Below are 25,000 nucleotides of genomic sequence, written 5' to 3'. Positions count from 1 at the left end.
CTCGAAAGTTAAGGACCCATTCCTGCGTTTCTTGGGTCATTTACAATCTTTTATGGCCGTGGAAGGCAAATCTAAAGAAAGGACCTGGATAGGAGTAATATCCTATGAATATCTTCTTCAAGAGTCCCAAGTCTTGGCAGAAGGACGCAGGATTTCCTGAATGGGATTCAAAGCAACTTTGCATTTTTCGCGAAGGAACGCTAGGATTAAGTGTCAATCCTGGAAGAGCAGAAGCCGCTATCGATGTTTGTTGGCTATCATTCATGAGATTTCAAGCTAGCAATTACTAGCTCACAGCCAGCTCGGGTGTATGTTTTTAGTGGAACCGTCTGAACTCAGGGAGGAAAGAAACAAAGACAAGCAGACCGTAGATTGAAATCTGTTTTATTTTTCTGTCAGTTTATATTTGCTTTTATTTAACTTGTAAAAAATATGAGAAATGGGAGTGAAATTACTCCGGCTTGTGCAGCTAGATTCAAAAGACCTCAGACACTCATTATTATCATTATTACTTGCTAAGCTACAACCCTAGTTAGAAAAGCAGGATGATATAAGCCCAGGTGCTCAAAAAGGGAAAACGGCTGAGAGGAAAGGAAATGAGATATAACATATTTTAAGAACATTTAACATTAAAATAAATATTTCCTATACAAGCTACGAAAACTTTAACAAAGCAGAATGAAGAGAAATAAGACAGAATGGTGTGCCTAAGTGTACCCTCAAGCAAGAGAACTCTAACCCATGACATTGGAAGACCATGATGCAGTGACTATGGCACTGCCCAAGACTAAGGAACAATGTTTTAATTTTTGAGTGTCCTTCTCCTACAAGAGCTGCTTACCAAAGCTAAAGAGTCTTTTCTACCCTTACCAAGAGGAAAGTAGCCACTGCACAATTACAATGAAATTGTTAACCGCTTCAGTGAAGAAGAATTGTTTGGTAATCTCAGTGTTGTCATGTGTATGAGGACAGAGGAGAATACGTAAAGAATAGGCCAGACCATTTGGTGTATGTGCAAGCAAAGGAAAATGAACTGTAACCAGAGAGGAGAATCCAATGTAGTACTGTCTGGCCAATGTAAGGACCCCATAACTCTCTAGCGGTAGTATCTTAACTTAACGGGTGGCTAGTGCCCTTCCCAACCTACTACCTACTCGGTGATTTTAAAGTGTTCTTTGCACAGCTAAAGTTGACTGTACATATCTCAAAATATTTGTCGTATTACCATTTTATTTTAGTTCCCCTATCGTGTTATGCTAAATCTTATCAAATGAGTATTTCAACAAATTAAAGTCTTCCTTTTCCATTGACCAAAAAGAGGTTTGGGACACCTGTAAAGATAAGAAAACCAAAGTTGCTATTCATCCTCAACCCACATCCTATACCAAACCACCTACAAATAAAAGTTGCAGCTCATTCTACAACCTAAAAACCAGCCAAACACCTACGGGCTGCAAGTGTGCAAGAACCCGTGCCTGGCCGTAAGGGCCAGGCAATCTGAAACAACAAGAAGTCTAGCTCTCTGGGGGTTTTGGTCTTCCACAGTAACAAGTCAGGACATACGGCTAATGGAAGTCGGTCTGGAGAACCGAAACCAGTATCAAATATTAAATTACAACCGCGAACAGCGAGGCCATTAACCTTCATTCAAGTTATAATTGCTCCTCTCGGTAATTGTGTGGAGTATTCTTGCTGCAAAGTTGTTATGAACAGTAATTATTAATTAATTCATGTAAAATCATACTTGAATAGTACGTTTGGTAATATTACGGTAGAGTCCCACCCAGCGCCATTACAGCTTGCCAGTACATAAAAGCGTGACGTTTTTCTTTTTTCGCGAGCGAAGCGAGCGCACGGCTGAGCAAAAACCATTAAACTCTAGCGAAATATTATCCAAATCTAAAAACATCAAGCTCCTATGCCTGCTCCTATCAGGATTAATCCTGCTCCTATGTACTGGCAAGTGCTAATGGCACTGGCGGGGACTCTACCGAAATATTACCGTACTTTTTTTTTTTCGCTTTTCCGATTTACCAGATGTCCTAACATTCTATTTCTGCAACATGCCATTAGCGTGAAACCGTCAAAACAGCCGGATGATACCTACTAATTTCTCTGCAATGTCAACCGAATGCGTTTAGCTTTGATATCCAGCATTTCATGTCAGTTTTAGCTAGCAGACGTTTCACTGCGTAATTGGAGGGATGTTTTATTTAATTATAATTAATTTGGGCCTATGATGCAACGGCAGTTTAAACTTGATGATGTATCCCAGGATCAAGAATTTCCAAATTTGTTCATTTTTTCAATTTGATATCAAATTCGGACATTAATGATAGCTCTGTTGCAGTGCATTACCAAAAAAAAAAAAAAAAAATCTTACCAAATAAAGTAAAAATCACAACTTGAAAGTTCTCTAGCTTGAGGGTACACTCGGGCACACTATTCTATCTTATTTCTCTTCCTCTGGTTTTGTTAAAGTTTTTATAGTTCATAAAGGAGATATTTATTTTAATGTTGTTACTGTTCATGAAATATTTCACTTAAATTGTTAATTACTTCTCTTAGTTCCTTTCCTCACTGGGCTATTTTTCCCGCTGGAGCCCCTTGGGCTTATAGCATCCTGCTTTTCCAACTAGGGTTGTAGCTTAGCAAGAAATAACAACAACAACAACAACAACAACAACAACAACAACAATAATAATAATAATGATGATGATGATGATGATAATAATAATAATTATAATAATAATGACAATAGAAATAATAATAATAATAATAATAATAATAATAATAATAATAATAATAATAATAACAAAAGCCTCTGGAAATTTTCCTTCCAATATTTCCAGAAGTTACCCCAACGAAAGTTTCTGAAAAGATACCTTCCAGTGGTGTCAGAGCAGAAATGCATTATAATTCGTGTACGCTGTCACTTCAACCAACGTATCCTATTCATTTGTTTCCTTTCCTGTGATACAGCGCAACTTTTTTCATGGTAAGTTTTCCTCTCTTGCCATTTCTGCCCTTGCAATGATTGCTAACTTTTGAGCTGTAAAAATAATAATTCATTATATTTTAGTATTGTTTGGGTGGATGGATGGAGTGAAGGAAGCTCTGGGTGATAGGAGGATAGATGTGAGAGAGGCAAGAGAGCGTGCTAGAAATAGGAATGAATGGCGAGCGATTGTGACGCAGTTCCGGTAGGCCCTGCTGCTTCCTTCGGTGCCTTAGATGACCGCGGAGGTAGCAGCAGTAGGGAATTCAGCATTATGAAGCTTTATCTGTGGTGGATAACGGGGGAGGGTGGCCTGTGGCACCCTAGCAGTACCAGCTGAACTCGGTTGTGTCCCTTGTCAGGCTGGGAGGAACGTAGAGAGTAGAGGTTCCCTGTTTGTTTTGTTTCATTTGTTGATGTCGGCTACCCCCCAAAATTGGGGGAAGTGCCTTGGTATATGTATGTATGTATGTATGTATTGTTCGATGTACTGTAATATAGGAATCTAGATAAGCTCTCTCTCTCTCTCTCTCTCTCTCTCTCTCTCTCTCTCTCTCTCTCTCTCTCTCTCTTTTCTGCTTTGATCTACATACGCCGGAAGACTTATAATGTTTTTCCTGCAGTTTTTTGAGTAAGGTAGTTTAACCTATAGAGGGGAAGAGCACACTTGAAAATTTGAGGTAAAAAAAAAACTTTAATAATCCTGAAATAAATGTTGCCAGGCATTTACCGTTTTAAAAACGGATATATTGACGTAAAGGAGTGTTGTTACGGTCACCAACCCGTAAAAGATAATAACAAAGTAGGGTGAAATTACGGTCGCCTGTAGTTTACTGAAATACGGTTATTATTATTATTATTATTATTATTTGCTGAGCTACAGCCCTAGTTGGAAAAGCAGGATGCAATAAGCCCAGGGGCACCCAACAGGGAAAATAGCCCAGTGAGGAAAGGAAGCAAGGAAAAAGAGAATATTTCAAGAACAGTAACAACATTAAAATAAATATATCCTATATAATCTATATAAACTATAACAAAACAAGAGGAAGAGAAATAAGATAGAATAGTGTACCTGAGTGTACCCTCAAGCAAGAGATATATAGGTTGAGAATAGTATATTTTTACGGAGAATTTCCGATTAAAATTACTGTTTTTTCTAACTAATAATAATAATAATAAGAATAAGGAAGTGAGGAATATGGGGAAAGGAAGAGTACCCCTGGATACAATCCAGTTTATTTTTCTAACAGTGTACTGTGTCATCGGGTCTTCCCGCGACCTACCAAACCCTTGCACCGGCTCCTCCTTCTTTCCCCTAGAAATACATACTGTAGTCTGCCGTTGTTAACTGAGTCAACACGTCTTAATATTGGCTTTAAACTCGTGTCAACAAAGTTGGGAGGTGGCTATGACACGCAGTTCTGAGTACCAAACAGGAAGGCCACAGTATTGGTTCAGTTGTCTTTTAAAGGGGAATCTTCCATAATTAATTTTCATAACCATTTTGGAAAATTTAAAGGGGACGATTCAGGAAAATTGTCATTGTTATACACCATATACGGATTTTGTTATGTTGTTTTGTTTACCTAGATCTAATTGTAATATATATATATATATATATATATATATATATATATATATATATATATATATATATATATATATATATGCATATATACATATATTATTATTATTATTATTATTATTATTATTATTATTATTATTATTATTATTATTGTTGTTATTATTACTTGCTAAGCTATAACCCTAATTAGAAAAGCAGAATGCTATAACCCCGAGGTCTCCAACCAGGAAAATAGCCCAGTGAGGAAAGGAAATAAGGAAACTACATGGAAAGTTATTAACAATTAATATAAAATATTTTATGAACAGTAACAACAATAAGATATAAATTTCCTGTATAAACTATGAAAACTTTAACAAAACAAGAGGAAGAGATATTAGTATGAAAAGTGTGCCCAAGTGTACCCTCAAGCAAGAGAACTCTAACCCAAGACAGTGGAAGACCATGGTGGAGAGGCTATGGCACTACCCAAGACTAGAGAATAATGTTTTGATTTTAGAGTGTCCTTCCCCTAGAAGAGCTGCTTGCCATAGCTAAAGAGTCTCTACTACCCTTACCAAGAGGAAAGTAGCCACTGAACAATTACAGTGTAGTAGTTAACCCTTTAGGTGAAGAAGAATATTTAGGTAATCTCAGTGTTGTTAGGTATATGAGGATAGAGGAGAATCTGTAGAGAATAGGCCAGACTACTCGATATATGTGTAGGCAAAAGGAAAGTGAACCGTAACCAGACAGAAGGATCCAAGGTAGTACTGCCTTGCCAGTCAAATAACCCAATAACACTCTAGCTGTAGTATTTCAATGGGTGGCTGGTTCCCTGACTTATATTTTTGACAAAGTTTTAAAAACAGACAGACGTTTGTCCAATGAAGGGAAACACCGCTGCCTTACTGCCATCTGGCCACTTTGGTATGCAGCAATGTCTGCTATATTAACATATTAACATATCGGGAATATATATTAACATATTACCGTTCAGTGGAAGCTTAGACATTTGTCTTGGACTGTTGAAAATCAAGAAGTCAAACATTTGTTTTATATTTTTTTTCTCTCTACGGTTTTCTTGAATTCACTGTTTGAACTATATTTTGTATTGGCTGGCTAATTATTCTTACTAGTTTTTTTTTTCAGTCCTTCATTATTTCATTCTTATTTCCTTTCTTCACTGGCCTATTTTTCCCTATTGGAGCCCTTGGGCTTATAGCATCTCGCTTTTCCAAGTAGGGTTGTAGCTTAGCAAGTAATAATAATAATAATAAGTGGTTGATCCACGTCCCATCTCCCTGGGGAACTAATGGATGATTTGTATACCAAATTTGTTGTTAGTGTTGACCTACGCTGCGAACGGTATTAATGGTGGTCTGTCACTGCGTGTCAGAGTTGAGAGAGAGAGAGAGAGAGAGAGAGAGAGAGAGAGAGAGAGAGAGAGAGAGAGAGAGAGAGAGAGAGAGGCAATAGCATGATTAAAGAGTATGTCTTCTCTGAGGCAATGCATCTCTCTACCTAATAGGACTCCAAGTGATTTCGATTTTTGCCTCATCGCCTACATTGGTCTTTTGTCATTAGTGTTTCGCCATAGGTCGAATTAAATCTCTTCAAATATTTTCCCAAATTTCTCTTGACCTTTTTAAAAATAATTTATATCAGGAAATGGAAGTTTTATTTTAATGTTGTTATTATTCTTAACATATTTTATTTAAAGTGTTCATTACTTCCCAAATAGAATATTTGTTTCCTTATTTCCTTTCCTCACGGGGCTATTTTTCCCTGTTGGAGCCCTTGGGCTTATAGCATCCTGCTTTTCCAACTAGGGTTATAGCTTAGCTAGTAAAAGGAATCTTGTTTTCCCAAGTAGGCCTGTAGCTTAGCTAGTAAAAATCTTGCTTTTCCAACCAGTAGCTTAGCTTAGCTATTAAAACAATCTTGCTTTTCCAACGAGGCTTGTAGCTTAGCTATTAAAAAGTCTCACTCTTCCATCTAGTCTTGTACCTTAGCTATGAAGAAATCACGCTTTTCCATCTAGGCTTGTAGCTTAGCTATGAAGAAATCACGCTTTTCCATCTAGGCTTGTAGCTTAGCTATGAAGAAATCACGCTTTTCCATCTAGGCTTGTAGCTTAGCTATGAAGAAATCACGCTTTTCCATCTAGGCTTGTAGCTTAGCTATGAAGAAATCACGCTTTTCCATCTAGTCTTGTACCTTAGCTATGAAGAAATCACGCTTTTCCATCTAGGCTTGTAGCTTAGCTATGAAGAAATCACGCTTTTCCATCTAGGCTTGTAGCTTAGCTATGAAGAAATCACGCTTTTCCATCTAGTCTTGTACCTTAGCTATGAAGAAATCACGCTTTTCCATCTAGGCTTGTAGCTTAGCAAGTAAAAAAAATCTTGTTCTTCCAACCAGTCTTGTAGCTTAGCTAGTGAAAAAAAAAATCTTGTCTTTCCATCTAGGCTTGTAGCTTATCTATTAAAAAAGCTTGCTTTTTCCAACTAGTCTTGTACCTTTCCTAGTAAAAAAATCTTGCTTTTCCAACTAGTCTTGTAGCTTAGCTAGTAAAAAATCTTGCTTTTCCAACTAGTCTTGTAGCTTAGATAGTAAAAAATCTTGCTTTTCTAGCAAGGCTTGTAGCTCAGCTATTAAAAAATCTTGCTTTCCCAACTAGGCATGTAGCTTAGCTAGTAAAAAAGAATCTTGTTTTCCCAAAAAGACCTGTAGCATAGCTAGTAAAAAAAGTCTTACTCTTATAACTGTGGTTATAGGATTACCTAGTAAATAATATTGCTTTTCCAACTAGGCTTGTAGCTTAAATAGTAAAAAAAGCTTCTTTTTCCAACTGTGATTTGTAGCTTGGCTAGTAGAAATATCTTGCTCTTCCAACAAGTCTTGTAGCTTAGCTAGTAAAAAAAAAAATCTTTCCAACTAGGCCTGTATCTTACTTAGTAAAAAAATTTGCTCTTACATCAAATCTTGTAGCTCAGCTAGTGAAAAAAATCTTGCTCTTCTAGCAAGTCTTGTAGCTTAGGTATTCTTGCTTTTCCGACAAGTCTTGTAGCTTAACTAGTAAAAAAAAAATCTTGCTTTTCCAACAAGTCTTGTAGCTTAGCTAGTAAAAAAGAAATCTTTTTCCAACTAGGCCTGTAACTTAGCTAGTATAAAAATCTTGCTCTTTTAAGCTAAAAAATCTTGCTTTTCCGACAAGTCTTGTAGCTTAGCTAATAAAAAAAATCTTTTTCCAACTAGGCCTGTAACTTAGCTAGTAAAAAAAAAATCTTGCTCTTCAAACAAGTCTTGAAGCTTAGCTAGTGAAAAAATCTTGCTCTCCCAACAAGTCTTGTAGCCTAGCCAGTAAACAAAATCTTTTTCCAACTAGGCCTATAACTTGGCTAGTAAAAAAATCTTGCTCTTCCAACAAATCTTGTAGCTTAGCTATCAAAAAATCTTGCTATTCCAACAAGTCTTGTAGCTTAGCTAGTAAAAGTAAAATCTTTTTCCAACTAGCCCTATAACTTAGCTAGTAAAAAAAAAAAAAAAAAAAAAAAAAAAAAAAAAAAAAAAAAAAAAAAAAAAAAAAAAAAAAAAACACGACAAAGCAAAACTGATCTCCCGAACTGAGAATGTGACTCTAACCAAAGACCTTTGGAAACGAATGTAATTTATCAACCTTCTCGACCGAGAATCCATTCAACTCTGTCACTGTCACTAACTGTGACGTATTGTTGCAGGTGAACCATCTTGAGAAAGCATAGTCGACAGATGATTATTTATTGGCAATTAGCGTGATTGCAGCCAGTCTTTGCACTGCCAGGTCTGTTGTGCATTATGCAATAAGGGCTAGAACGTGTGTGTATATATATATATATATATATATATATATATATATATATATTTATACACACTATATATATATATATATATATATATATATATATATATATATATATATATATATATATATATATATATGCAAATAATTCTATATACTTGTACAGTATATATACGCACATAACACACACACACACACACACATATATATATATATATATATATATATATATATATATATATATATATATATATATATATATATATATATATATATATGTGTGTGTGTGTGTGTGTGTGTGTGTGTATTATGTGTATACATATACATACTTACAAACATAGATACATAAGGAGTTGTTATTTGATTAGAAAATTTAGAAGTTATTATATAGAAACTAATATTATACAGCTTTTCATCAATATGATTCGGATTACACACATCCAATTCCTTTCCTGTCTTTCCACCGCAAAATTTATGGATGGAATTAAATCATTGAGATATTAAATTTACAAAAATATCTTACCGAAGAGATATTGTCTGTGATATCATTAGCTGTCATTAAAAGAATTCCATATTTCCATTTAAACGATAAACAATTACCCTCTTCTCTTTCTAAATTTCTACCTCTATAATATTTCATGAAAAGTAAAATATAAGTCATCAATGTATATGCGTACATGATCTATATCAACCATTGCAGTTTAAATTGAAAACAATATTTTGTCAGTTGACTTTTTAAAACGTGTAAAACATAACAGTTTAATTGAATTCCTAACCACAATCATGGTTTTATTAATACATTATTAAGATACATCCAGTTCTTACCATGAGAACTAGAAATAGATCCTACAAGTGGCTGAAACAAATGTACTAAGGATATTTATTGATAATTCATAAGCAATGGTAGGCTACTAGCCGTATTGTAGGGCACGGAGAGTAGCCAACTAGCCATCCTTATAAGGTTAGGTATCATAAGACTCTATACTACGAAGCTTATTAATCGCTGGTTTGATAGAAAACTTTTCTTATTTTCTTGTTGAATTTCAAATTAACAAGAATATTAAAATAAAAATGCAAACTAAGAAGATATGAGCTGTACTTTCGGTAAAAAATTCACCCAAAGTTTACTCCGATATCCTATCTTTCAAGTTGTAGTGCAAAGTCTTTGAAACAACGATGTAGCCATTTGAAGTCCAGCGGCTTTTAATTAAAGGTGTGAACCACGCGAGTAGCATAGTGAACTCATAGATTTTATTTACGTCTGTTATTTTAATTGTTATTCACGTGATTATCTATTCATTTTAAATATTTGTGATACGTCTGGCAGTGCTACAAACGTGCCATAGTCAAGTTGTCAACAGACTTTTAGTAGTTCAAGTCCACCTATCGGAGTGAATATTTTTGTGTATCCCGGTAATAACCCAAGCTTTTTATTCGTGATTTACCGTTTTTCGAGTGCCCATAACCCACAGTAACATTCGTATATCATTGTGATATAACCGAAGTACTATCAGAATGCCAAAACGCGTTAGTTATACAATTAGTAGTGCCACAATCTTCAAAAGAACAAGAAACCGACCTCGCTTACAATGTGCCTACTTACACACGTGCCTCGTATTATTATTATTATTATTATTATTATTATTATTATTATTATTACTATCCAAGCTACAACCCTAGTTGGAAAAGCAAGATGCTATAAGCCCAGGGGCTCCAACAGGGAAAAATAGCCCAGTGAGGAAAGGAAATAAATAAATGAAGAGAACAAATTAACAATAAATCATTCTAAAAACAGTAACAACTTTATGGACATAGAATTAAAATGTAAAAAAATACGGTCATGGGGCCAGGAATGTAGAAGAAGAAATAGATGGCCGGACTGTTCCCTGGTGAGTGTTAAAAGTTTATTTTCGTGTATTTTGATCTTTTATGATTTCGAATTTTGATTAATGACCGACGAATTTTGAGAAGTCAGAAATAACATATAGGCCTTCAGCTGTTTCTGTTTTGCTATTTTTCACTTAATATTTGTGAAGATTTCCTTATTTTAAGATAAATTTAAAGTTAATAGACTGTTGAGAAGAGCAGAAAACTAAAATTTTTGGGAACAATTTAGAAAAATATCGATGCACAACATAGATATTAACACATGTAAACATTCAGCGGAAGGGTTGGCAGGCCTGGCTAGGGTTAGTTCGTAATGTTCGAAACTCTCATTCATTCATAAATCTAATCACAACTATTTCACTCATTTTGTTCTTTGTTCTCAAAATGATTCGCCTGTAATGTACTCCGATAGTTTCTTGCCTTTTATACGTGTAAACAAATAACGTATATCATCAGGTAGCCGTTCATTATAAACTTTAGTTTATCAAAGTTTCGGATACTTGGTGTTCAAACCAATTTCTTACCATCTTTATTATTTCTTCAATTGGAATATTTGGGCGGTGATGTTCAAAACTTGCATGCATTGAACTCGAAGGATAGATAGTATTTTGTAAACTAATCTTTAAAAGCCCAGGCAATATTCGTTATTTAGCCTTTCACAGTAGAAAACTAACATGCTAATTATTTTAGCTTTATTGATACGAGTCTTACAAAAGGTTTAAAACATTCTTTTATTTGGGTTTATTAAACTCATTTCTGGAAACCTCGTAGTTTGAGTTTTAATTTTTATTTTTATTCTTTTGTGAATGTATTTTCCTAAATGGTTAACTTCGTTGATATGGTACGTAGATGGGTAAATTATTTTATTTTTATACTCACTCGTTTTATTTTTGGACTGAAAATATAGACGAAACGAAACGTCTCGTAAATGAAAATTAATTGCTGCATAAAAGTTTTTATGTTTTGTTCATTGTTAACTATTTCTCATATCGTTTATTTATTTGCTTATTTCCTTGCCTCAATGGGCTATTTTTCCCTGTTGGAGCCCTTGGGCTCATAGCATCTTGCTTTTTCAAATAGGGTTGTAGCTTGGCTAATTTTGATAATGATGATGATGATGATAATAATAATAATAATAATAATAATGAAAAATACGCCGTTCTTGTCAACCTTTTATATATATATATATATATATATATATATATATATATATATATATATATATATATATATATATATATATATATATATATATATATATATATATATGTGTGTGTGTGTGTGTGTATATATATATATACATATATGTATTATTATTATTATTATTATTATTATTATTATTATTACTACTACTATTATTATCATTATTAGCTAAGCTACAACCCTAGTAGGAAAGCAGGATGCTATAAGCCCAAGGGCTCCAACAGGAAAAATACAAAATAGATTTCCCGTACAAATATGGAAATTGCAAAATTTAGATAAAGGAATTCGAATCAATGTAGAACATACAAAAATACTTATTGGAACATTCTTAGCAAATAATAAGAAGCTCGAACATTCAGGCAAAGCTTTCAGAACTTTTGAAAAATCATGAAACCTGGCTCAGCTCTTCAATTTCAGAGCTTAAGTAAACTTTCAAGGGTCGTTGGTTACGAAGTCATGAACAAACTCTACTAGGGAGGAAGTTATATTTATTGCCATCAAATAAGAGAATTTTTGAGAGCCATATTTTATAGTGTATATATATATATATATATATATATATATATATATATATATATATATATATATATATATATATATATATATATGTTGCTGTCTCACAGGATTTTAGCAGCAGTAGGGGACTCAGCAGTATGAAGCTTCATCTGTGGTGGAAATGTGGGAGGTTGGGCTGTGGCACCCTAGCAGTACCAGCTGAACTCGGCTGAGTTCCTGGTTTAGGCTGGAGGAACGTAGAGAGTAGAGGTCCCCTTTTTTTTGTTTTGTTTCTTGTTGTTGTCGGCTACCCCCCAAAATTGGGGGAAGTGCCTTTGGTATATGTATGTATGTATATATATATATATATATATATATATATATATATATATATATATATATATATATATATATATATATATATATGTGTGTGTGTGTGTGTGTATATATATATATATATATATATATATATATATATATATATATATATATATATATATATACATACAGTAGATGTATATAAATATATTTATATACTGTATATATATTATATATACAGTATATATATATATATATATATATATATATATATATATATATATATATATATACTGTATATATATATATAGTCCTATATATACAGTATATATATAAATCTATATGTATATATATTTATATATATGTGTGTGTATATATATATTATTTATATACAGTATATGTGTATATATATGTATATATATAGGCCTATATATACATAGTATATATATATATACATACATACATACATACATATACACTTACACATACACATACATAAACATACATAAATACATACTACACGGTAATATAAAGAGGTTAGTAGTAAATAGACAAAGAAATCGACCACAGCCATAGCTAAAATAAAAAGAATTTTATCAATTAGAACAGAAAAAGTCCCTGGTGACAATAGGTAGGATCCCACGCGCCTAAAGAGAAAGGGGAAGCAGTTGATTGATAGAACTATAAACGTGTATAAATAAAAAAAACAAGAGACAAACGGCCTAGTGTATGGAAAGGGACTTACTGACCTAGCTCGGAAATATCTGTGGGTCTTAGTAAAATTTTCGCAGGAGGATTTGTAAAGTTTGGGGAGACAGGAGCAGCGACTTATGCGTTCTTTTTTTTTTCCTTTTTCTAAAGAGGTTTCAGTTTAGGGTGTAGAGATTTTCTCACGGAGTGAAAAGAATTAGTTCACGAGGCTTTGCAGGGCGATTTATCAAGCAATATTAAATATATTTATATTTTATATTTGTGTATATATATATATATATATATATATATATATATATATATATATATATATATATATATATATATATATATATATATATGTACACACACACACACATATATATATATATATATATATATATATATATATATATATATATATATATATTTATATACATATATATGTATATATACATATATATATATATATATATATATATATATATATATATATATATATATATATATATATATATTTATATATACATATATCTTCTTCTTCTTCCCAGCTTGTTCCCATTTTTATATGGGGTCGCCGTTGCGGATGAGCCTTTAATTAAACAGTTGGTTTCCCCGTGTCCGTGCCAGTTCTGAGCTGGTCGCTACTGCGTCGCCGGGTCCTCTCATTTATATATACATATATATATATTTATATATACATGTCTATATGTATATGTATATATATATTTATATACATATATATATATATAGATATATATATATATATGTATATATATATATATATATATATATATTTATATATATATGTATATATACATATATATATATATATATATATATATATATATATATATATATATATATATATATATATATATATGTATATATACATATATATACATATATATATTTTTATATATATGTGTATATATATAAATATATGTATATATATATATATATATATATATATATATATATATATATATATATATATATATATATATATATATATATATATATATATATATATATATATACTTTAGGCATGCTGTGATTAATTTACAAGAGATGGGGCCTCCTTGTCTAACTCCTTTCTCAATGAGAATTTTCTGACTATGTAGTTTTAGGATTGCTGTACTTCTGTATAGATATCTTCAAGTGTTTTAACCTAAGATTCATCTGTTCTTTATCTTTTGAGGGCTTTCATTATTGCTGAAGTTTTGACAGAATCAGAAGCTTTCTCATAATCTTTAAATGCTATACAAAGTGGTTTGTCAGTTGTTGATTACTTACTTCTAAAGTCTGCCTGCTCTTTTGGTTGATTAAAGTCTAGCTTTCCTTCTATTTGGTCAAATTTTATCTTTATAAATATTTTTTTAGATTACGGATAGTTAAGTTATTGAGAGGTTATTTGGGTATTTCGTCTCCCTTAAATAATAAAGTTTTACCAAGCTGTAGGTATATATATATATATATATATATATATATATATATATATATATATATATATATATATAGAGAGAGAGAGAGAGAGAGAGAGAGAGAGAGAGAGAGAGAGAGAGAGAGAGAGAGAGAGAGAGAGAGAGAGAGAGAGAATATTTTAATGAGATCAGAGTGTTTGCTCATCAACGTGATCAGTAGAACTATACTAGTCAAGGCTACCCATACTAGGTTAGTTTGTAGTGAGCGATCAGACCAAAGTCTTCCACCATCACCAATTTGCAGTGGCCAGCATAGTGAGGAAAACTGACCAATAAAACAACACCGTCTCGTCCCCCAGCCCCCAGCCCCCAGCCCCCAGCCCCCAGCGGAAGTGGCACAGATGCCCAAACTGCTTAGCGTTAGCTTTCTCCAGGTAACAGCTTCCTCCTCTCCCTTTTATCCTTTCTTCATTTTCTCCACATGACCAAACCACCTAAAAGTACTCTAGCCCGTCTTTTAATCATGTTAAAATTTCGCTGCTTTATATCTCCATATTTCCATCACATTTTATATTACGATTGAAAAAGATCATGGTTAGAACCAAACAACAAAACTCTCATTACAGGTTGTCGTATTTTAGTGTCATAACTCTATTGTTTCTAAATTGGTGGGGAAATCAAAGTAAAAATTGGTTGGTGTTGACGTGTTTCCTTTTAACGTTATCGTGGAATGATATCTGTTAAGAATGTTCTTAACTGGTTTTTTATTAATTTCTGAATACTTTGTTTTAACTTGCACCAAACCTTATGTTGTAGGATGGATTCGGGCCTGAGATTGTGGAGAGATCGATATTATTGTTATTGCTATTACTAGCTAAGCTACAACCCTAGGAGGAAAAGCAAGATACTATAAGCCCGAGGGCTCTCAACAGGGAAAAATAGCCCAGTGAGGAAAAGAAATATGGAAATAAATAAACGATAACCTCTTGAAACATAGAGATAAAGGACTGTAGAAAAAAAAAGATTGTGTTGAGTCTTAATACAACTTTAATATGAATAATTTAGTCTCTTTTTCTTTTCTGTAAATCCCTCCTTTCTTTCTTTCTTTCTTCCCTTCCTTCATTCTGGTTTCTGCAGTTTTCTTTCAATTGACTGCTTTTTATTCTTTCATCACGTCTAGTAATCTCATTTCTCTTGAATCGTGGGGCCTTCCACTTCATTAATGATGAATCATATCCAATATTTTCGTGTCTTTTTATTCATTTCGAATGTCTTTTTAAAATCGCGTTCCACCAAACTGCTCTGTGAATTTTCTTATTCTTCTATTAAACAACATCGTCTTATCATTCCTTTTTTTCATCTTTATCTTTCGAAAAATTGTTACTCGTTATTTCTTTTATTCGGATTTTAAATTCTTCCCTTATTCTTGATTATTCTCTTTTTCGTTTTCATAACGATTTATAGTTTATTCATCTTCAAAAACTTGAAAGAAAGATGAAAGGGGGATTGGTTTTTAATATTCGGTACAAAAAACTATTGGTTCAGTAATTATGGAAATGATTATGAGAAAAGTTACAGCTTTTGCATAGATGAATGATTATTCCGTAATAAAAGACATTTGCAATTGAATGTGGGAATCGATATGCAGTCTTAGAGACTTTAAGAGACGAAGAGCAGACAATTAATGAAGACTGGTGTGATATTAAGAACATGTATCAGTCAGGTGGTAGTGAACTCTCGGGACACGCATTTACAAGGAGAAAGACATGGATATTGAATAATACTTGGGATACTATAAAAAGGAAACAAAGACAGAAATTTATTGCTGAAAGTTTTCGAGGAAGTAATGAAAATTACTAGGTAGAGCATGCTAAGTATTCCAGTATTGACAGTGAGGTCAAAAGAAAAGCCAGGAATGACTGGAGAGAATATTTAGACAGTAAAGCAGATGAGGCTGACAAAGCTATGAATTCAGGAAGTGGCTATGGTGTAAGAATTGCTCCTAGAAATATTAATGAAATCTCGATTGGGGCAAAGAAGAAGAAGCATATACCCATCAAAAAGAGAGATGGCTCTGTTATAGAAACAGAAGATGTAGAAAGACAACGTTGGATGAAAAACTTTAGTGAGGTTATGAACTGGCGATATGAAGGGAATAATTTGATTGATATATCTGAAGTTGATGAAGACCTGGATGTGCCCATGAATGAATACAGTGTGTTTGAAGTCGAAGCTATCTCAAAAAAACTAGAGATGGAAAGCCCCGGGATACGATGGAATAACTGCTGAGATGAGATTGTTTTGTAGAATGTGGCATGAAGAGGCTAAACCTGATGAATGGGAGCTAGGAGTGTTAGTGAAAATAGCAAAAAAAGGAGACCTGACTGATTGCAATAATTACAGAGGCATAACACTTAGGTCAGTTGTTATGAAAATATATAGTATGCTTATTCTAAAGAGATTGGAGAGAAAGATTGATGAAAAGTTGAGAGATGAACAAGCACGATTTAGAAAAGGTAGAAGTTGCACTGACCAAATTTTCATTTTGATACATGTTGTACAGCAAGGTGTAGAATATAGAAATCCCCTTTGATGGCGTTTGTGGACTATGAAAAATCCTTTGATAGTGTGCACCGGCCAATTTTGTGGAGAGTCCTGCGTTATTATGGAATTCCTCTTAAATATGTAGATTTGATTCAGTCTGTTCACGAGCATAGTAAGTGCAAAGTTAATGTTAATGGAATCTTATTAAATGAATTTCGAGTGAACAGCGGAGTACTCAAAGGGCATGTGTTGTCACCTATGTTGTTTATCCTCCTTATGGATTTTGTAATGCGTAGAACTGTCAGAGATGGCGGAGAAGGATTGGACTGGATTGGTGATAGGAATTTAGCAGACCTAGAGTATGCTGATGATGCTGTCCTTGTTAGCGGAACGTCACAGGATTTGCAACCAGAATGCATGAAATATCACACTAGGTTGGGCTGAAGATAAATAGAAAAAAGACAGAATTGATGAGAATGGAGTATGCAATGGAAGATAAGATATCATTGGAAGGAGAAAGGAGTAATGAGGTAGAATCATTTAAGTATTTAGTAACTATGATCTCCAATACAGGGTCTTTAAAATTAGAGTTTAGGGAAAGATTAAAAAAAAAAATCAGATAATGGCTAGGTTAAGTAAAATTCGGAAATCAAATCGCCTGAAATTTCATATAAAAACCAGACTATATATCAGCTTAGTGAGATCGGTGTTAAAGTATGGCCATGAGTCATGGTATGACAATGAAAGAATAGATTTAGTAGATTTGAGAACAAAGCCCTAAGAAGGGTATTGAGAGTTCAATGCCAGGGTAGGATTAGAAACTCTCTCTCTCTCTCTCTCTCTCTCTCTCTCTCTCTCTCTCTCTCTCTCTCAAAAGCAGGTGGAGCCTCCCCGGCTGGACTAAAAAGTCTTTGAGACATCCAAAATCCTTGTAACTCTCTCTCTCTCTCTCTCTCTCTCTCTCTCTCTCTCTCTCTCTCTCTCTCTCTCTCTCTCAAAAGCAGGTGGAGCCTCCCCGGCTGGACTAAAAAGTCTTTGAGACATCCAAAATCCTTGTAACTCTCTCTCTCTCTCTCTCTCCTCTCTCTCTCTCTCTCTCTCCTCTCTCTCTCTCTCTCTCTCTCTCTCTCTCTCCTCCTTGAACTAAAAAGTCTTTGAGACATCCAAAATCCTTGTAACTCTCTCTCTCTCCTCTCTCTCTCTCTCTCTCTCTCTCTCTCTCTCCTCTCTCTCTCTCTCTCTCTCTCTCTCTCTCAAAAGCAGGTGGAGCCTCCCCGGCTGGACTAAAAAGTCTTTGAGACATCCAAAATCCTTGTAACTCTCTCTCTCTCTCTCTCTCTCTCTCTCTCTCTCTCTCTCTCTCTCTCTCTCTCTCTCTCTCTCTCTCTCCAGGTTGATTTTTTAAATGAACCTAAAGTTAATTTTCATGCAGTATCTCATTAAAGTTTGTTTGCTCCGTTTATAAAGTTTAATTGAAATAAATTCTTACAAAATTATTTATTCCTTTTATAATTACTTTTAAATTGAAAATTGTTTTTCAATGGAATACCGAGTTATATGAGCGGCAGCCTACGCAAATAACGAAAAGCCAAAGTATCACGTAATCATAAGTTTTAATTCTATGTTTAATTAATCAAAGTTCAGGTCGAAATAAACCTTTGAGTAAAAAAATCAGCTTCTGAAGAAATTTAAAAGATATATACTAACTTATACTTTAGTTAATGCCTAGCAGTCTATAAACCGTATAAAAATATTTCATTTAAAAATATTTTCTATACGGTTTATTCACTGCTAGGAACTCACCAAAAAATTTGTAAATATATATATTTTTTTGAAATTGTACAGTTGGATGTTATGAATAGAATATTTCACTATTTCATTCGAAGCTGATTTTTTTTTACTTGAAGGGCTTGTTCCGACGTGAACTTTGATTAATTAAAGATAGAATTAAAACCTCAAGCTTATGTGACATTTTAGAATTTCATTTTAGAATTTTCTTTTTTTTTTCTTTTTTACTAGCGTGAACTTCTCGAATTGCAATGAAATTTATCTTGCATCACATTTTTTTGTTATTGCTTTGAAATTAATTAATTCAGGTCTTTGTTCAATATTCGCAATGGCAATGAAACAATCTCCAATAGATTTAGCAGATTTGAGAACAAAGCCCTCAGAAGGATATTGGGAGTTAAGTGGTAGGACAGGATTAGAAATGAAACTATAAGAGAGATTACTCGAGTGCCATATGTGGATGAGATCAGGGTGAGGGGTAGATGGAGATGGTTTGAACATGCTCTTCGCACTCCCCAAGAGAGGTTAGTTCACCAAACGTTCAGCTGGGCTCCACAAGGCACTAGAAGAGTTGGGAGGCCTAGGACTACATGGCTGAGGATTATGAAGCGCGAAGTAGATGAATGGATTAGTATTGATTTAAAAGCTCAAGATAGAGACGAATGGGGAAATCTAACCGAGGCTCTTTGCGTCAATAAGCGTAGATGATGATGATTAAAGTGGCCGTCTCGATCAGTGAATTACTCTGAGAGATTTCAGAAATCTTTATCGAAAGTGTTATTCTAATTCCGAGAACATGAAGCCTGATCAATTGAATTTTGATTCATGTAAATTCTATAAATCCCTAAACGTATAGAATACTAGATCTTAAAAATCTGGTTTCTTTGGAGGTTTTTTGACGTTGTTAATAGTTTGTATAGGACATATCTGTTTTGATGCTGTTACTCTTTTTAGAATGATATATTGTTAATTTATTCTCATCATTTATTTATTTCCTTATTTCCTCTCCTCACTGGAGCTATTTTTTCCAGTTGGAGCCCTTGGGCTTATAGCATCTTGCTTTTCCAACTAGGGTTGTAGCTTGACTAGTGATAATAATAATAATAATAATAATAATAATAATAATAATAATAAGAATACATGGTGAGATTTCCTTACCTCCGCCAATGAAGTTGGAAGGAGGTTATGTTTTCGCCCCTGTTTTTGTGATTGTTTGTGTTTGTTTGTTTGTGAATAGCTTCCTGGCCACAATTTTAATCGTAGAGTAATGAAAATAGCTGAGATTAACTCTCATATAAAAAGCTGGAAATGCTAAAATTTTGGAAGGTTAAAGATCAAGGTCAAGGTCGAGCAAAAAGGCGAGAGATAAGCAGCCGAAGCGGAGGTCTGCGCTCTACTGTGTGCCCCTCAAGTTTATTTTATACTAGTGTTCATTTTCATGAAATACTCACACCATCATCATCACCTCCTACGCCTATTGACGCAAAGGGCCTCGGTTAGATTTCGCCAGTCGTCTCTATCTTGGGCTTTTAATTCAATAATTCTCCATTCATCGTACTCACTTATACTTCAAAATTGTAATTTTTGATCATGTAGGCCATAAGGGAAATAACCTTTTTCAGTAAATTTTGGAAATATATATATATATATATATATATATATATATATATATATATATATATATGTATATATATATATATATATATATATATATATATATATATATATATATATATACTGTATATATATTTATTTATATTCAAATAAGCCATGTATATTTTTGATACATTAATGTCTGGATTCCCTTAACGACCTCGGGATTTATTCAAATAAGCCATATATATTTTTGATACATTAATGTCTAGATTCTCTTAACGACCTCGGGATCAGAGCCCCGAGGTCGTTAAGGGAATCCAGACATTAATGTATCAAAAATATATATGGCTTATTTGAATATGAAAAACACGTAAAAATGTGCAAAATTTATCATATATATATATATATATATATATATATATAATATATATATATATATATATATATATATATATATATATATATATATATATATATATATATATATATATATAATGGAAATTTTAAATAATAGAGCTCGTGATGAGGATGGCAAGTACATCAACAAAAATATTGGAGAAGACATTTAAAGTCCGCTCATGAATGGCAGAGGCAAGGGACAGTGAAATTTGCCCCATTGAGCAGGACAATGCCCTAAAGACTGACCATATATACATATGATCAGCGCCCAAGCCCCCCCCCCCTCTCAACCCAAGCCAGGACCAAGGAGGGCCAGGCTGGCTCTCTGACTCGTTTTTAAATAGTTTATGAAGTTTTGAATGTCAATTGGCGTAGGAGGAGATGATGATGATGATGATGAATGTTTTATTATGAAGTTATTTATTAATTTCTGGTTTGTTATTTTATCTAACTTCAAAGAATTAATCTTTATTAATCATACTCTAATTAACATCAATGACCGTTGATATTATGATACCAGATGATTAAGAATCATTAATTAATTTGAAGATGATTTATCATGAAATTATATATTAATTTCTTGTTCTTTTATTCGTTTTTAACAATCATTCATTAATTAAGATGATTTACAATGTAGTTATATATTCATTCCCTGGTTTTGAATTTTTCATCTTGAATTAATCATTCTTTAACAATCGTACTCCAATCAGTAGCATTGACCATTGATATGAACTAGATAATTAATTAACAAACATTCAAAGATGTTTATGAATGATTATGGATAATATTTATTGTATTTTAATTCGAGTCTCCGCTTGACGGTCTAACAAAAACAATTTTTGATAAAAGAAATTGAGAAAGAAAGTAAGAAAGTTACGAGAAGGTTAAGAAAAATCTTTTTATCTTTTGGCTCGACGAAGCTGTCGGTCCTAAATGGTGACTACTTAGATATAAATGACCAGAAGTCACAGCTGGACCTTCTCTCTCTCTCTCTCTCTCTGATCTATATTGCAGGTACCTTTTTGTGTCCATAATAAGCTTTCTCTCTCTCTCTCTCTCTCTCTCTCTCTCTCTCTCTCTCTCTCTCTCTCTCTCTCTCTCTCTCTCTCTCTCTCACTGTATTGCAGGTACCTTTTTAGGTCCCTAATCTCTCTCTCTCTCTCTCTCTCTCTCTCTCTCTCTCTCTCTCTCTCCACTGTATTGCAGGTACCTTTTTAGGTCCCTAATTCTCTCTCTCTCTCTCTCTCTCTCTCTCTCTCTCTCTCTCTCTCTCTCTCTCTCTGATCTATATTGCAGGTACCTTTTTGTGTCCATAATAAGCTTTCTCTCTCTCTCTCTCTCTCTCTCTCTCTCTCTCTCTCTCTCTCTCTCTCTCTCTCTCTCTCTCTCTCTCCACTGTATTGCAGGTACCTTTTTAGGTCCCTAATTCTCTCTCTCTCTCTCTGATCTATATTGCAGGTACCTTTTTGTGTCCATAATAAGCTTTCTCTCTCTCTCTCTCTCTCTCTCTCTCTCTCTCTCTCTCTCTCTCTCTCTCTCTCTCTCTCTCCTCTCCTCTCTCAACACCTTGCCAGTTTTATATAAAAAAAATTCCTCCATTTTTTTTAACATACATGATTTTTTCCATATTTAAAAAAAAAAAAAAAAAAAAACGCTCAGAACTTTATATTTTTCAAAGTCTTAATATCCTCTGAAGCTAAAGCGGCCTCCACACGGTTCTCTGAAGTCGAAGTTTCTTTCGAGTTTCAGGAAGAGCCATCGGAACTTTGATTTTTTTAAAGGTATAATACGATCAAAGGGAAGAGATTACTCCCCCCCCCCTCTCCTTTTAAGGATCTTTACTAAGCTCTATTTTGAAAGGGGATTTTATTATTCATGATGGAAGGAATCTTTAGTGGAATTATTTTTGTAACATCACTCATTACTTGGCTATTCTTTACGCATCATTATTGAGTTAGGAGGAGTGACAAGGGTTTTAGATGTCTCAAAAGACCTTTTAAAATCCAGTTGCTCTTGGGTAGAGGGATTTAGTTTGAACATTTAGAGTTCTTATGATATTGTCTAACTTAGGGTACCCTGACACTTGCACGACATTTTTGCCTCGAATTTGTCGTGGCAAGTCGTGACATTTTGTGGCACGAACTGGAAGATAAAAAAAAAAAAAAAAAAAATTACCTCAGAATCACAGCTGACCTGTCCACATGACACGAACTGGCATGACGAGTTCACGTATAGTTTGCGCATAGTTTGCGCACTTCCCCGCATCGTCCCGACGAGTTCACGAACAGTTCGCACATAGTTCACGACACGGTCACGAAAATTTTGTCTTGACCAAAATTTTTAACATTTCAAAATTCTCGTCACGACATGCCACGATGTCACGACGGGTTTACGAACACTTCACGCAAGTTCACGACGAGTTCAGGCCAGTTCACGACATGAGTCGTGACAATGCGTGCCACAAATTCGTGCAAGTGTCAGCCTGCTTTAATCTGAACTCGTTTACCGTGTTGCTTTTAGATGTCTCAAAAGACTTTTTAGAATCCAGTTTCTCTTGGGTAGAGGATTTAGTTTGAACATTTAGAGTTCTTGTGATATTGTCTAACTTAATCTTGAACTCGTTTACCGTGTTACTGATTACTACATGCACTGGAAGTCTTTTCCATGTATTTGCTATTTTGTATGTAAAGAAATTACCACAGTGAGTGGTGTTGTATCTTCTTAATTCCAGAGAGAGAGAGAGGAGAGAGAGAGAGAGAGAGAGGAGAGAGAGAGAGAGAGAGAGGAGAGAGAGAGAGAGAGAGAGGGTTACCAGGAGTTACAAGGAATTTTGATGCCTCAAAGACTTTTTAGTCCACCTACGGAGACTCCATTTGCTCTTGGATAGAACAATTTAGTTTATGTATTTAGAGAGTTAACATGATCTTGTCTAACTTGTTCTTGAACTCGTTTACCGTGTTACTGTTTACTACATCCACTAAAAGTCTGTTCCATCTATTTTGTACATAAAGAAATTACCCCATTGAGTGGTGTTGTATCTTTTTAATTCGAGAGAGAGAGAGGAGAGGAGGAGAGAGAGAGAGAGAGAGAGAGAGAGAGAGAGAGAGAGAGAGAGAGAGAGAGAGAGAGAGAGAGAGAGTTACAAGGAGTTACAGGGATTTTGGATGTCTCAAAGACTTTTTAGTCCACCTGCTGAGACTCCATTTGCCCTTTGGTACAGTGGTTTAGTTTAAGTGATTATATTTTGTCTAACTTATTCTTGAACTCGTTTACCGTCTTGCACTTTAATACATCCGCTGGAAGTCTGTTCCATGTATTTCCTTTTTTGTATGTAAAGAAATTGCCACATTGATTGGTAGTTGTATCTTTTCAATTCCAGTTTGTGTCCGTTACCTCTGGATTGATTTGTGATAAGCGTGAATAGATTGTTGTAATCTACATTTGTTATTCTTTTAAGAATTTGAATGCCTCTATTAACTTTCCCCTTAGTCATCGTATTTGTACACAAATAAGTTCTAACTATCCATCCTCCGTCTATATCCAGATTGCCCTAGTAGTTTGGTGACCCTAGCTTGTATTGCTTCAAGTCTATCTATATCCTTCTGAATACTTGGAGCCAAGAATTGGACTCCGTATTCTAGATGGGGTCTTACTAGTTGATGTGTACAGCTGAAGTACAGTGTCTATGTTTCTGTATCTGATTTTTCTCATTATGTAACCTATTAGTTTTGTACTTTTATTTCAGCATATAGCCTCCTGGTTTTCCAATAGGGGTTGTAGCTTAGCAAGTAATAATAATAATAAAATGCTCTGTTTGGTGTACTTCAAATCCTTGCTGATAATAATACCGAGATCTTCCTCCTGGTCCACACTTTCTGTTTCATTACCCAGCAGTGAGTCATCTATTTGTGGGTTTTTATAACCTATGAGCACAATTTTGCATTTCTCACAGTTGAAAGGCATTTGCCATTTTCCGGGCCATACATCTAACTTAATTAGATCCTCTTTTAAGGATTCGACATCTGAATTCGCAGCCTTCATGCCCCAGTTTAGTATCATCGGTTCAAAATGGTCAACGTTATATGATGCAAACTGTTTGTAGAAAATATGATAGACTTAAATGAAACTGAAAAAAATATGTCAAAGTTATTGCACTATCAAACAATAATCTTTCACTTAAATATACTGTGGTATAACATGTTTCTTCACCTCGACGTACACCGCCCCTTTTCACTTAAGGTAGCGTGTTC

The 25,000-nt window shown here is 34.0% G+C and overlaps 2 protein-coding genes across 2 annotated transcripts in view; both read left to right on the top strand.

Annotated features, from left to right (window-relative positions):
- Positions 1-22,520, top strand: part of LOC137655490 (uncharacterized) — a 33,303-nt gene extending 10,783 nt beyond the window's left edge. Inside the window, exon 2 of the mRNA XM_068389389.1 lies at positions 22,447-22,520. Coding sequence (XP_068245490.1) covers positions 22,447-22,520 — 74 coding nt within the window. The remainder of the gene's footprint in view (positions 1-22,446) is intronic.
- The window catches only part of LOC137655789 (growth hormone secretagogue receptor type 1-like), a 284,499-nt gene that overhangs the window by 9,634 nt on the left and 249,865 nt on the right, over positions 1-25,000 (top strand). The window lies entirely within an intron of this gene.

Source organism: Palaemon carinicauda, chromosome 16 (assembly GCF_036898095.1).
Source record: "Palaemon carinicauda isolate YSFRI2023 chromosome 16, ASM3689809v2, whole genome shotgun sequence".
Classification (NCBI taxonomy): Eukaryota; Metazoa; Arthropoda; class Malacostraca; order Decapoda; family Palaemonidae; genus Palaemon; species Palaemon carinicauda.
The sequence above is the reverse complement of the archived record's forward strand: the minus strand, read 5'-3'. Positions and strand labels throughout refer to the sequence as shown.